The sequence below is a fragment of the Saccopteryx bilineata genome, chromosome 4 (assembly GCF_036850765.1).
Source record: "Saccopteryx bilineata isolate mSacBil1 chromosome 4, mSacBil1_pri_phased_curated, whole genome shotgun sequence".
Classification (NCBI taxonomy): domain Eukaryota; kingdom Metazoa; phylum Chordata; class Mammalia; order Chiroptera; family Emballonuridae; genus Saccopteryx; species Saccopteryx bilineata.
Genome location: NC_089493.1, coordinates 294,767,933 through 294,781,908, shown reverse-complemented (window position 1 = coordinate 294,781,908; position 13,976 = coordinate 294,767,933). Strand labels below are relative to the sequence as shown.

General features: G+C 49.6%; 1 protein-coding gene across 8 annotated transcripts in view; it reads left to right on the top strand.

Annotated features, from left to right (window-relative positions):
- Positions 1-13,976, top strand: part of TNRC6A (trinucleotide repeat containing adaptor 6A) — a 160,486-nt gene that overhangs the window by 96,202 nt on the left and 50,308 nt on the right. For 7 of the 8 annotated variants that reach the window (XR_010731236.1, XM_066275823.1, XM_066275821.1 and 4 more), the window contains exon 4: positions 4,053-4,074. The exons of the other annotated variant lie outside the window; for it this stretch is intronic. Coding sequence is in view for 6 of the 7 variants with exons in the window: in XM_066275823.1 (XP_066131920.1) it covers positions 4,053-4,074 (22 nt within the window). In the remaining variant the exon portion in view is untranslated. The remainder of the gene's footprint in view (positions 1-4,052; positions 4,075-13,976) is intronic. 8 annotated transcript variants of the gene reach the window in all.

The following is a 13,976-nucleotide window of genomic DNA, read 5'->3' as shown; positions in this document are numbered from 1 at the left end:
TGTGTACAGGAGGTATGTGTGCTAGTAAACTTACTTGTCGTTCTTCTGTTAGTCTTTTATTAAGGGGTTCTCTCAGTTAAGAACCCAGAAGGGTAGAAGGGAAGTTATTTCCTCCTTCTAGAGCAGATTTTACCACTCATACTAGGTTAGACTACCATGTAGGTGGTGTGAGTGCCTCTGCTCACGCAGCCATATCCCTCAAGACGCAGTTCTCAGAGTGGATCCCTATTGGTAAGCAGCATGTGACTATTCTTTTCCCCTTTTTTCTTTTTAAGCTCGCTTTTATTCAGACCTAGGTTGTAGACGGGGTGCTGCTTGCTAAGAAAATCATAGAAAAGCTCCCTAACCACTAATTATCTCATTTAAAGCAAGTGAGTCCAACTTTTTTTTTCTTTTCTTTTCTGAAGCTGGAAACGGGGAGAGACAGTCAGACAGACTCCCGCATGCGCCCGACCGGGATCCACCCGGCACGCCCACCAGGGGGCGATGCTCTGCCCCTCCGGGGAGTCGCTCTGCTGCGACCAGAGCCACTCTAGCGCCTGGGGCAGAGGCCAAGGAGCCATCCCCAGCGCCCGGGCCATCTTTGCTCCAATGGAGCCTTGCTGCGGGAGGGGAAGAGAGAGACAGAGAGGAAGTAGAGGGGGAGGGGTGGAGAAGCAGATGGGCACTTCTCCTGTGTGCCCTGGCCGGGAATTGAACCCGGAACTTCTGCACGCCAGGCCGACGCTCCACCACTGAGCCAACCGGCCAGGGCTTGAGTTCAACTATTAATTCCTTATTCTAATACCTAGTACTGTTAACACAAGGTAGATGATTAGAAAAAGAGAAAAAAGCAAGACTTTGGGGACCTGAAGTGAGTTTATGTCAGGTCCTTTGCGAATATGACAAAAAGGACTGAGCCGGACCATGGGCCAGTGGGGCTGACAGCAGCAGCCACTGAGGTCTTCTGAATGTCCTCCGGAGGCCAGACAGTGTCCTAGGCGCTGTCTGCGATCACAGCATTTACCTGCACTGCCACACTGGCTCGGAGTTTTCGTTCTTGTCTCACAGGTGAGGAGGCCAGGCTCAGAGGAATTAACTCCTTGTGACCTCGGGCACACAGTGTCACGCGGTCTAGCTTCAGACTCTGAGCTCTTCACCGCCGAGTGTGCTCAGGGGTAGGGGGGCTGGGACGGCTGCAGAGCCCGCAGAAAGCAGGCAGCTGTCGTGCTGTGTATGCCACCTGTCCAGTGCCTGCCTTACAGTGAGTGGAGGCGACTGTGGGCATGCTTGTGGAGTCACAGCTCAGGGTTTGGGGTTTGTTTGGTTTTTTTTAGAGCAAATGTATTCAAAATGAAAGTCATTCTGAATCTAGACTTCCCAGAATTCTTTAATTTTGTTATACAAGAAGATCTGTGTAACAATACCTCACATTTGGATAGTGGAGTGTATTTTTCCACAAACGATGTTTTTGTATTTTACTTGAGCCCCATAATAGCCCCAGAAAAGTAAGCAGTACGGAGTTTTTCCCACAGTTGAGGAATTAGGAAACTGACACCCAGAAAGTTTAAATGTCAAGGTCATTTAAAAGTGAAAAACAGTTGAAGTTAATTTTATACATTTTGTGTAACCCAGTATATAATCAAAATATTAGTTTTATCAGTATAAAATATTAATGAGATGTTTCCCTTCCTTTTTAATACTAAATATTAGAAATTTGCTATGTGTTTTGTACGTAAGAGTCTGGACTAGCTGTTTTTCATTGGTCAGCAGCCACAAATGAACAGCGGCTCCCATGTTGAACAGTGCAGATGTTTACACCCTCCGTGGTCTGAACAGTGCAGATGTTTACGCCCTCCGTGGTCTGAACAGTGCAGATGTTTACGCCCTCCGTGGTCTGAACAGTGCAGATGTTTACGCCCTCCGTGGTCTGAACAGTGCAGATGTTTACGCCCTCCGTGGTCTGAACAGTGCAGATGTTTACGCTCTCCGTGGTCTGAACAGTGCAGATGTTTACTCTCCGTGGTCTGAACAGTGCAGATGTTTACGCTCTCCGTGGTCTGAACAGTGCAGATGTTTACTCTCCGTGGTCTGAACAGTGCAGATGTTTACACTCTCCGTGGTCTGAACAGTGCAGATGTTTACGCTCTCCGTGGTCTGAACAGTGCAGATGTTTACTCTCCGTGGTCTGAACAGTGCAGATGTTTACACTCTCTGTGGTCTGAACAGTGCAGATGTTTACACTCTCCGTGGTCTGAACAGTGCAGATGTTTACACTCTCCGTGGTCTGAACAGTGCAGATGTTTACGCCCTCCGTGGTCTGAACAGTGCAGATGTTTACGCCCTCCGTGGTCTGAACAGTGCAGATGTTTACGCCCTCCGTGGTCTGAACAGTGCAGATGTTTACGCTCTCCGTGGTCTGAACAGTGCAGATGTTTACACTCTACATGGTTTGAGTAAATAGACTAGGTCCTGGACCAGCCCACAAAAACCTGTTTTAAGAAACTGGACCTCTTATCAGTTCCATGTCCTCCCAGTCAGGAGCTCCTGGATTCTGTTAGGTTTCTTCCCTATGGTAGTCAGTGTTCAGATGGACAGACACCCTCAGGTGTCTCCAGGCTGCCACGTTCTGTAGATGACACACACTGGATGAGACGGAGCATTGTGCAGCAGCATGGACTGTTGGCAGAGCAGTTGCAAAGCAGGAAGCCTTTGTGTTGCAAAGGTCTGGGAGAGCACGCCCCAGGGCTGGAGGAGCAGCACGACACCTCGGACTTCAGTGGTGGATCGCAGTTCTGTGTGCTGTGGCACTTGTTTCCTGTGGAAGTGGACTGGAAGAGACAGGAGAGATTTTTAAAAAGGATTTTCAACTTGTAATATAACTTTTATGCTAACGTTTTGACTTAAGAAGGTTACGTATGTTATTGTTTGACGTGATGTTTCTAATAGATCAAAGTATTGTTATACTAAATTCTCTTTAATAAGACAGGTTTACTGCTATTCGATTTTTAAAACAATTTCTCCAGAAAGAAATAAATTGTTTGAGCTCATTGACTAATTTTTTTGCGTCCTGCCAGTGCTCTCAGACTTGGGGAGGCACCTCGGTGCCTGGATGGACTGTCTCTCCCAGGAGAGACAGACGTTTGGTGTGCTCGGTATTAGAGCCGTTGCCATGTAGTTCTTTACCGTACAGCACTCCAAGGAGAGCATTAAAAATTGGCATTTTTGGTTACGACCATTGTAGATGATTAAGCGGAGTGAATTATAAAGGCCCGTGGCAGGCAGTTAAGAAGTGCTCTGTCTGCGTTTAGAAATGGCTCTGGACTCCCCGCTTACCCTCGCACCTTTTATTGTTAGGACTCCCATGCAGTTGGTCTTAATCAGAATGTTGGGTTTTGCTGTGGCCTCTGCCTGTAATCAGTCCTCTGCTTCAGGCACTCTGAGGAAGTCCTCTGGGTGGGTGTCACCAAGAGCAGAAGCCGGGCAGACATGGCAGGCAGAACTTGTGTCATGGGAGTTGACCTTCTGTCCATGTGTCAGAAGTGACATATATAAGGAAATTTTTCCCAGTCAGAAATGCTTAAAATTAACTATGTTTAACTGTAATAGCAGCCTAGCTATTATTAATATATCCAAAGTGGTTATCTGCAGATTTTCTTCCAGAAAACTTAATTTATCTTTTACCATTTGAAACAAGAATTTTTGAAGCTATTTAAATATGTGCAGAATTTATTAGAACTATTAATGGAAAGGTGACAGTTAAATAAAAACCATTTAAAAACTAAATGACGAGGAAAGTGCGGTCCCATTATTTATCGTACATTGCCATACAGTGTCTTTTGCATTGTGTCTACAGAAACATTTTACTAATAAATATGGTATTAGGGACAATTGGGCACATCTATGGAAAAAACATGTTTTCTTTGCATATCTTTTCCAGTGTAGTTCATGTAAATGACAGATTTGTGTAATAAAAGTGTATGTCTTGTATAATAGTAATCTATGAGCATTTTATCATAACCCATTTCAGTTTCATATTTACATTGTTTTTTGTTTGTTTGTTTTTATTTTAGGCCACTGAACAAAAAATCAAAGGTACGTCATTTAAAGCTCTTTTTTATTCTGTTGTTTCACTAAAGTAAGGTTGTTGGTATGCATTTTTACTCACTCTTAGGGTGGAGAGAGACGAGGGTGCCGGACTGGTGGGGTGGGGACAGCCTTGTTCAGGACGTCATCCTTCGGGGTTCATGCGTTGACATGGTGGACGTTCCATGTTGAGGCCGGGCTGCCGCGAGGCCTCTTTTACAGCTGTCCTTGAAGACGAGCACCACTTCCAAGCAGACACCCTGGATTTCAGTGCACGGCTGCCTACCTTTCCTTCAGTCTTCCCTCAGGAGTCTTACCTGGAGCTGCCGCTAGGGCTCGCCCTGTCTCCCTGGCCTCCCACCCTTCCTGTAGGCTCGTGGCGGGTGCTCGAGCATCACTGGTGATGGTAGACGCTGGCCTGCGGCCACTGCGCCGGGCACGACAGCTTCCAGCTCGCAGCGAGCAGAGTTCAGGGAGGGGCCGCGGGGCCTGCGTTCCTCTCAGATCCTAACCGGGCGCTTCGCTCTCCAGGGAGTCGACTCCTGGGGAGGAAACACGTGGAGCTCCCGGGTGCTGGACTCACTCCGTCCAAGGTCCTGAACGTGCACTTTCAGCCGTATCCGAGGTGTGGTGTGTGCCTTTGCTTGACTGACACAGTCAGTACTGCCTGTTTTAGTTGGAAGTCAGCATTATTGAAGGTGACGTTTATCAGTACTGTTGTAGAAGAGGGAACAAGAACAGGCATAGCTTCTGTTTTACGGGAGAAAGTGGCAATAGAAGACAAACACGGTGTAATATGATGTGATTTGGCTAAAGGAAAAGTGCCTAAGTTGTCCTGAAGCCTAGAAGGGTGACAGTAAGCTTAACACCAGGGTTAAGGAAGGCCTCCTTGAGAACGCCCCTGAGATCATGAGATCCTAAAGATGGAACCACCGTTCCAGAGAAAGGAGCCTGAGGCAGCAGCGGGGGCAGTGTGGTGAGGGCACGGGCACAGTGCTGTGCTGTCCCGTGAGGTGTTCCCGGAACTCTGCACCCAGTGGTGAGGGCACGGGCACAGTGCTCTGCTGTCACGTGAGGCGGTGTTCCCAGAACTCTGTACCCAGTGGTGAGGGCACGGGCACAGTGCTGTGCTGTCCCGTGAGGCGGTGTTCCCAGAACTCTGTACCCAGTGGTGAGGGCACGGGCACAGTGCTGTGCTGTCCCGTGAGGTGTTCCCGGAACTCTGCACCCAGTGGTGAGGGCACGGGCACAGTGCTGTGCTGTCCCGTGAGGCGGTGTTCCCAGAACTCTGTACCCAGTGGTGAGGGCACGGGCACAGTGCTGTGCTGTCCCGTGAGGCGGTGTTCCCAGAACTCTGTACCCAGTGGTGAGGGCACGGGCACAGTGCTGTGCTGTCCCGTGAGGTGTTCCCGGAACCCTGTACCCAGTGGTGAGGGCACGGGCACAGTGCTGTGCTGTCCCGTGAGGCGGTGTTCCCAGAACTCTGTACCCAGTGGTGAGGGCACGGGCACAGTGCTGTGCTGTCCCGTGAGGCGGTGTTCCCAGAACTCTGTACCCAGTGGTGAGGGCACGGGCACAGTGCTGTGCTGTCATGTGAGGTGTTCCCGGAACCCTGTACCCAGTGGTGAGGGCATGGGCACAGTGCTGTGCTGTCCCGTGAGGCGGTGTTCCCAGAACTCTGTACCCAGTGGTGAGGGCACGGGCACAGTGCTGTGCTGTCACGTGAGGTGTTCCCGGAACCCTGTACCCAGTGGTGAGGGCACGGGCACAGTGCTGTGCTGTCATGTGAGGTGTTCCCGGAACCCTGTACCCAGTGGTGAGGGCACGGGCACAGTGCTGTGCTGTCCCGTGAGGTGTTCCCGGAACCCTGTACCCAGTGGTGAGGGCACGGGCACAGTGCTGTGTTGTCATGTGAGGTGTTCCCGGAACCCTGTACCCAGTGGTGAGGGCACGGGCACAGTGCTGTGTTGTCATGTGAGGTGTTCCCGGAACCCTGTACCCAGTGGTGAGGGCACGGGCACAGTGCTGTGCTGTCCCGTGAGGCGGTGTTCCCAGAACTCTGTACCCAGTGGTGAGGGCACGGGCACAGTGCTGTGCTGTCCCGTGAGGCGGTGTTCCCAGAACCCTGTACCCAGTGGTGAGGGCACGGGCACAGTGCTGTGCTGTCATGTGAGGTGTTCCCGGAACCCTGCACCCAGTGGTGAGGGCACGGGCACAGTGCTGTGCTGTCATGTGAGGTGTTCCCGGAACCCTGTACCCAGTGGTGAGGGCACGGGCACAGTGCTGTGCTGTCACGTGAGGCGGTGTTCCCGGGACTCTGTACCCAGTGGTGAGGGCGGGGGTGGGTTTCTCTGAAGGGATAGGCAGGCTCAGGGAAAGATGGCCCATATTCTGTATGGACCAAGGAGATGGGACTTTTTTTCTCTTTAAAGATTTTACTAATTTTAGAGGGGAGGGAGGAGTGGGAATCGTTAACTTATAATAGTTGCTTCTCGTGTGTGCCTTGACCAGGCAAGCCTTGGGTTTTGAACTGGCAACCTCAGCATTCCAGGTCGATGCTTTATCCACTGCGCCACCCCAGGTCAGGCGCTAGGGGCTTTCATAGGCAGGTGGGAGCCACTGAGGAGTTGAAGCAGAGGAGTGACATGGTTGGGTTTCTTGTTCCTGTCTTAGTGCTGTCCACCACTGTGTGTGGAAAGTGTGGGCTGAAAGATGCAGGAAGGACAGGTTCTCTGGAGAGGAGATGGGAGGAGAGCGTGGGCAGGAGGAGGGAGTCTTCAGAGCACCCTGGAGGCGCTGGTGGAGCGGCAGGGGCCTGTGCTAGTTAGAGAGTAGAGAGCCAGCCAGCGCCTCCATTCAGAGGTCCTGCCTCTAAGCTGGAGCTCAGGAACATTCCTCTGTCGAGTGTCCAGCGTCACCAGAGAAGGTGGAGTGGAAGTGGAGACAGTGACGAGGGTCCGAGCTCAGGTCCTGGCAGTGGGGGTAGAACATGAGGGACCAGTGTGTGAGGCGTGATCAACAACTGGTGAGGTGGGGGGTTGAGGGTGACGTGTGGCTTTGAACCTGGGTGTCTAAGAATGTTGCGGGGCTGCGGAGTAAAGTTTGGGGGAAAGTTGTTGTGTTAATTTAGTAGGAACGTGAGCACAAGTTCTTCAAACTCCACTTTCCGCACACCACTCCTCTGAAGGGGAGCATTAGGTCGCCCCTTGTTCTCTGCTTCACCAGACCCTCTGGTTGGCTCTCAGGGTCCCTTTAGTCTGATCCTCGTGGTCTAACCAGCCTGTTTCCATCACTCCCATCCTTTCCGGAGCGGTCTTTGTGCGTTCCGAACTCTCAGAGCTCGTGTCTAATGGGTCGCCCTGCGGTCTTCACTGTGGGGCACTGGGGGGTTGTGTTCTGTTTTCAGTTTCTGACTGGACACCCCTTCCCATGGAAGTCTGTTTCTCCAGCACACCTCTGAGCGCCTGTCGTTTATACCCTTCCGAATGTAAGCCATCCTTTTAGATCACTCATCAGATGTGAACAGATGGGAGGCTTGAGACTGTCAGGCGGAGTATACAGAAGTCCCGTCAGAATACATCGTTGTTTTGCCAGCTCTTCATTCACGCCGTTCTTACTTCGGTGGCAGCACCCTTCATGGTTAGTCATGTTTACTCCTGGTCACGGAAGTGTTTTCCCTCCCCTCTGTGCTCTGTCGCGGCTGTGGGCTGCTTCTGGTTTGGGTTGCAGGAACCCCAGAGCACCGCCTGGAGGCTGGGGCGGGTCTGGCCCATAGTAGTTGTGGGTGTTTACTGAACTCCGTTCTGGAGTAATTTAGGATTTACAGAAAAGTTGAAAAGATACTACACTGAGTTTCCCATATACCTCCCCTTGAGTTTTTCCATTATTGATATCTTACATTTCTGTGGTATGTTTGTCAGAACGAAGAAGCAGGCATTGGCGTTAAGTGAACCCAGACTTGATTTAGGTCCCACCCTGTCTTCCATTAGTGTCCTCCTGTTCTAGGACCTGGTGCAGGATACGGGTGGCACTGAGTTGTCATGTCTCCCCAGTCTCCTCTCGTCTCCACACAGTGTTTTTATTATTATTACTGTCCTTTACATTTTTGATTGCCAGCGTTTAAAACTCAGGAGAACCCACCTAATCTAAAACTGCAGTTTCTTACAATTTGGACTGTCCACATCATTTTTCACCTTTTTCTGTATTATAGTTTATATAAAGTCCATGGTTAGTCATATGGCTATCAGGTTTTTGAAATGTGGCTGAGGAGCAGAATTTTATTTTATTGGCCCACACAGCTCCAGAGCCGTGTGGATTGTTGAGAGTCAGGATTCTGTGCTCAGGAGCTAGGCTCAGCACCCCTGTGGGGCTCCGCATTAACAGAGCCGTGTGGATTGTTGAGAGTCAGGATTCTGTGCTCAGGAGCTAGGCTCAGCACCCCTGTGGGGCTCCGCATTAACAGAGCCGTGTGGATTGTTGAGAGTCAGGGTTCTGTGCTCAGGAGCTAGGCTCAGCACCCCTGTGGGGCTCCGCATTAACAGAGCCGTGTGGATTGTTGAGAGTCAGGGTTCTGTGCTCAGGAGCTAGGCTCAGCACCCCTGTGGGGCTCCGCATTAACAGAGCCGTGTGGATTGTTGAGAGTCAGGATTCTGTGCTCAGGAGCTAGGCTCAGCACCCCTGTGGGGCTCTGCATTAACAGAGCCGTGTGGATTGTTGAGAGTCAGGATTCTGTGCTCAGGAGCTAGGCTCAGCACCCCTGTGGGGCTCCGCATTAACAGAGCCGTGTGGATTGTTGAGAGTCAGGGTTCTGTGCTCAGGAGCTAGGCTCAGCACCCCTGTGGGGCTCCGCATTAACAGAGCCGTGTGGATTGTTGAGAGTCAGGATTCTGTGCTCAGGAGCTAGGCTCAGCACCCCTGTGGGGCTCCGCATTAACAGAGCCGTGTGGATTGTTGAGAGTCAGGGTTCTGTGCTCAGGAGCTAGGCTCAGCACCCCTGTGGGGCTCTGCATTAACAGAGCGTGTGGATTGTTGAGAGTCAGGGTTCTGTGCTCAGGAGCTAGGCTCAGCACCCCTGTGGGGCTCCGCATTAACAGAGCCGTGTGGATTGTTGAGAGTCAGGGTTCTGTGCTCAGGAGCTAGGCTCAGCACCCCTGTGGGGCTCCGCATTAACAGAGCCGTGTGGATTGTTGAGAGTCAGGATTCTGTGCTCAGGAGCTAGGCTCAGCACCCCTGTGGGGCTCCGCATTAACAGAGCCGTGTGGATTGTTGAGAGTCAGGGTTCTGTGCTCAGGAGCTAGGCTCAGCACCCCTGTGGGGCTCCGCATTAACAGAGCGTGTGGATTGTTGAGAGTCAGGGTTCTGTGCTCAGGAGCTAGGCTCAGCACCCCTGTGGGGCTCCGCATTAACAGAGCGTGTGGATTGTTGAGAGTCAGGGTTCTGTGCTCAGGAGCTAGGCTCAGCACCCCTGTGGGGCTCCGCATTAATGAGCTGCGCTTTGCTTTCGGAGGCTGCTGCCATTTCCAGTTCAACACCCCTTGTGTGCTGCTGCTCGGTGGTGCAGCTCTTTATATAAAAGCTGGGTTTTGGTAAAGTATTGGAAGTTAGGTTCTTATCTAGCTCTCTTATGTGCAGATGACGAGATGTTTATTTCTTGGAGCAGTGGGTGCGTGACTCACTTAATAAAAATGTGGACGAGTATAATTAGTGGCAGTGAAATCCTTGGGGTTTTATTCTTACTTTGTGACTTGAACTTTGCAAAACTATAAAGAGCATGAATAATTGGATGTTTGAATATTTGGAATATTTTTCTAAAAATATGTATATTATGAATATTTCCTTGAAACAGCAGGGGAGTGAAGTGCTGAAAATTTCTAGTGAGGTATAGGAATAGATAAATAAGATACCGTGTGGTCTATACAATGTAAAGACAGGGACAGAGTTAATGTCACCTCTTCACAGTGTCCTTGGAAAGTTGGTTAAGAATAAAGGTCATTTTAAATTTTTATTTTTTAAATGGGTTTGTCTTTGAAAACAGGTTTTAAAATTTATTGATTGATTTTGAGGGGGAGGGAGGGAGAGAGAACCCAACAGATAGACAGAAACATTGATCTGTTCATATGCCCTGACTGGGAATTGAACTCGCAACCTTTGTGTGTTGGAATGATGCTCAAACCAGCCAAACTATCCAGCCAGGGCAGAGGTCTTTATTTTTTACAAACAGCTTTTTAGCTCTGACACTGGCGTATTTTGGAAGCATGCTGATTGTACAGGCCTTGCAAAAGAATATGTACTGAGCCTGACCAGGCAGTGGCACAGTGGATAGAGCATTGGACTGGGACGCGGAAGACCCAGGTTTGAAACCTTGAGGTCGCCTGCTTGAGCACAGGCTCACCAGCTTGAGTGCTGGGTTACTGGCTTGAATGTGGGGTCATATATGTGACTCCATGGTTGCTGGCTTGAGCCCAAGGTAGCTGGCTTGAGCAAGGGGTCAGTAGCTCTGCTATAGTCACCCCTCATCAAGGCACATTTGAGAAAGCAATCACTGAACAACTAAGATGCCACAACAAAGAATTGATGCTTCTCATCTCTCTCCCTTCCTGGCTGTCTGTCCCTATCTGTCCCCCTCTCTGACTCTCTGACTGTCTCTGTCCAAAAAAAAAAAAAAAAATGAAAAAGACTATGCACTGGTAAGTGGTGACAGCTGATAGTTCTCTGCCTGCCTGGCTGGCTGGCTCCCAGTGTTTTCTTCAGGTGACTTTGTAAGCAAGCCCTTCTCCAGAGACTGGGAAGCCCCAGAGCTCCTGCAGGAGAGGACCGGGGTAGAAGCAGGCAGAGAGGAAAGTGAAAGATTGTTTTGTTTTCTGGTGGTCCCGTGGGGAAACAGGGGAAACATTTATTGCTGCTGTTCTCGTTCTGGATTAAAAACTCATGAAAGTTGAATCAACATTTTAAACACATTTTTGTTCCTGCCACAGTTGGAAGCCATTATTCTTACTCAATTCTGTCCTTCCTGTTTTTTTTAAATCAAACACAATTTCATTGCTTAAATCTGTTGATCTAGGGAGTGATCAAAATACTAAAGAGCTATTAAATCTGCTACGTGTTAATCATATTGGAGACATCATGACAACTGACTGCATTCTTACTGTGTGCTTTGCACTGTGCTTTATATACTGTGTTTAGTCAGGGAAGCTGTCCTCAGTATTTAGTTACTAATAACAAATGGGCACCAGTGAGTCAGCGTATGTGCTGGAGCAGCACCCTAAACACTTAATGTCCCAGGAGTGATTCTTTTTATTGAATTTTGGAAAATGTTTGGGACTCGGGAGGGGCTACAGCAGCAGGCTGAGAACTCTTGAGTTTATGCAGTAGATATTAAAAATCACAGTGCGGCCCTGGCTGGATGGCTCGGCTGGTTAGAGCACCGTCCCATAGAAGCACAGAGATTGCCACTTCAATTCCCAGACAGGGCTCCTACAGGAGCTGATCGATGTTTCTGTCTCTCTCTTGCCCTTTTGCCCTTCTGCTCTCTCTAAAATCAATAAAAGAAACATTAAAAAAACAAAAGCCCAGGCCCTGGCCAGTTGGCTCAGTGGTAGAGCGTCGGCCCGGCGTGTGGAAGTCCTGGGTTCGATTCCCAGCCAGGGCACACAGGAGAAGCACCCATCTGCTTCTCCACCCCTCCCCCTCTCCTTCCTCTCTGTCTCTCTCTTCTCCTCCCACAGCCAAGGCTCCATTGGAGCAAAGTTGGCCTGGGCGCTGAGGACGGCGCCATGGCCTTTGCCTCAGGCACTGGAATGGCTCCTGTTACAACAGAGCAACGCCCCAGATGGGCAGAGCATCGCCCCCTGGTGGACATGCTGGGTGGATCCTGGTCAGGGTGCATGCGGGAATCTGTCTGATTGCTTCCCTGCTTCTTACTTCAGAAAAATACAAGAAATCAAACAGAAAAAAACCCCCAAACCCAGTGTGCAAGCAGGGTTTTATCCTGTGTACTAGCGCAGTCTAAGCCTGCCCTTAATCCCTCAGCAGCCCTGCAGAAGTAGGTAAGAACCGTTTATAGGTACAGTCAAGGCCAAGAGAAAGTGAAGTCACTGACTGGACTGGGCTCCACTGTTTCTTTTTCCTTGAAAACAGCTGTTTTTTTATGGAAGGTGAAATAGGAAGGCTACACTATTGCTCATGCTTTAATAATGTTCAATGAATGTACTAAAACAATGCATCTTTTAAAAATATTCCAGAAAGATCTTAGAGTTTATAGTATCTTACTTCTGATTGAGCACAGCTAAATAAAAAATGACACCACCAGCATAATTTTATGAACCAGGTAGGATTTGACAACTTGGCCATGTATAAGGTGGTTGACTCTTCAGGCCATTAGAGAAAGCTCTTAAATTGTTTCCTGTCTCTTTGAGTATTGATGAAAAAGGATAGAAGTTTTGAGGACCAAGCAAAATGCTGATTCTAGAAACTCTCTTCATGCTTCAGACCTGTGTGCAGTGAGTGCTGACTCCAGACAGAGTAAAAGACCCGACTGCTGGCTGAGTGTGAAATGCCTTGCTCCACCTCTCTAAGGAAGTTGTCAAGAAACGTTTAACGAAAAAAATCACGTAGCCTCCGTTTCATGAGTTCTTCAGAAGGATAAGGCAGTGCCTTCTGATGGGCACGGGCGGTAGTCTCGCTCTGGATGTTCTCTGGCAGGCGGATTTGACAAAGTTATAGGGTGCAGTGTAACTGTTGGATCTCGCTCTGGATGTTCTCTGGCAGGCGGATTTGACAGAGTTATGGGGTGCAGTGTAACTGTCGGAATACGACTGAGATGGCTCAGCTGGAGTGCAAGGAAGAAAGTGTTTAATTTGCCCTCCTCATTAATAAGAAATGTTGTCTACTTACTTTTTCTTTAATCACTGCCAATATCAGCCATGTTTTAAAACCTCATGAAGTCATCTTGGGAAACAAAGAAAAATGTAAAACAGCTGTTTAGTAATCCATTATCCCAAACTTAGGATCCAGAAACTATCGTTAATTTCTTGGTTCACCATTTATGAAATAGTCACAGTGTGCCTACCCTGTGTCACGCACTGTTGTACCCAGACAGAACAAGTCCTGGTCCCCACTGCCCTGCCAGCCCCACCTGTGTTTTAGTGTAGTAAAATAAGTGTATGTGCCTGTGATCTCAGCTTACCGCTCTGTTTTCTCTCCAGTCTCCAGTCTCTTCACCCTGGCCCTCCTGCAGGAAGGGAGTCCAGGAACTGGGGGGCTTGACCCAGGGTTCCTGTACTTACTGCACAGGTTCTCAGAGGCAGCACTGAAGCCCAGATACGCTGTGACTGGGGTGTGTTGCCGGACCTTGCTCACATAGAGAGTGGAGTGCATCCTTGTTTACAGCCTGGGTCAGGGACTGGGAGCCCGCCTCGTTGGGAGCTGAAGGGCGGGGAGCGTCCCGGGGTGAGTGTTCCGCCCTGACACGCAGCAAGTCTTCGGTTCCGCAGGAGACAGATCAGGAGTCTTCTGGTCTAAGGAGAGGAGTGGAAAGTAGGATGCGTGGCCAGAGAGCTTTGTCAGTAAGCAGGTAAGAGTGCAAGACCAGGGAGAGACACTGTGTGTCAGAACTCGCCCTTTCAGTGTTGACTCGGTTTGTTTAGTTTTTTTTTTTTTTTTTTTTTTTTTTTTTTATTCATTTTAGAGAGGAGAGAGACAGAGAGAGACAGAGAGAGACAGAGAGGAGAGAGAGATAGGGGGGAGGAGCTGGAAGCATCAACTCCCATATGTGCCTTGACCAGGCAAGCCCAGGGTTTCGAACCGGCGACCTCAGCATTTCCAGGTCGACGCTTTATCCACTGCGCCACCACAGGTCAGGCGGTTTGTTTAGTTCTAATACAGAGCTGTGCCTCCGTGAAAGCTCCTAGTCA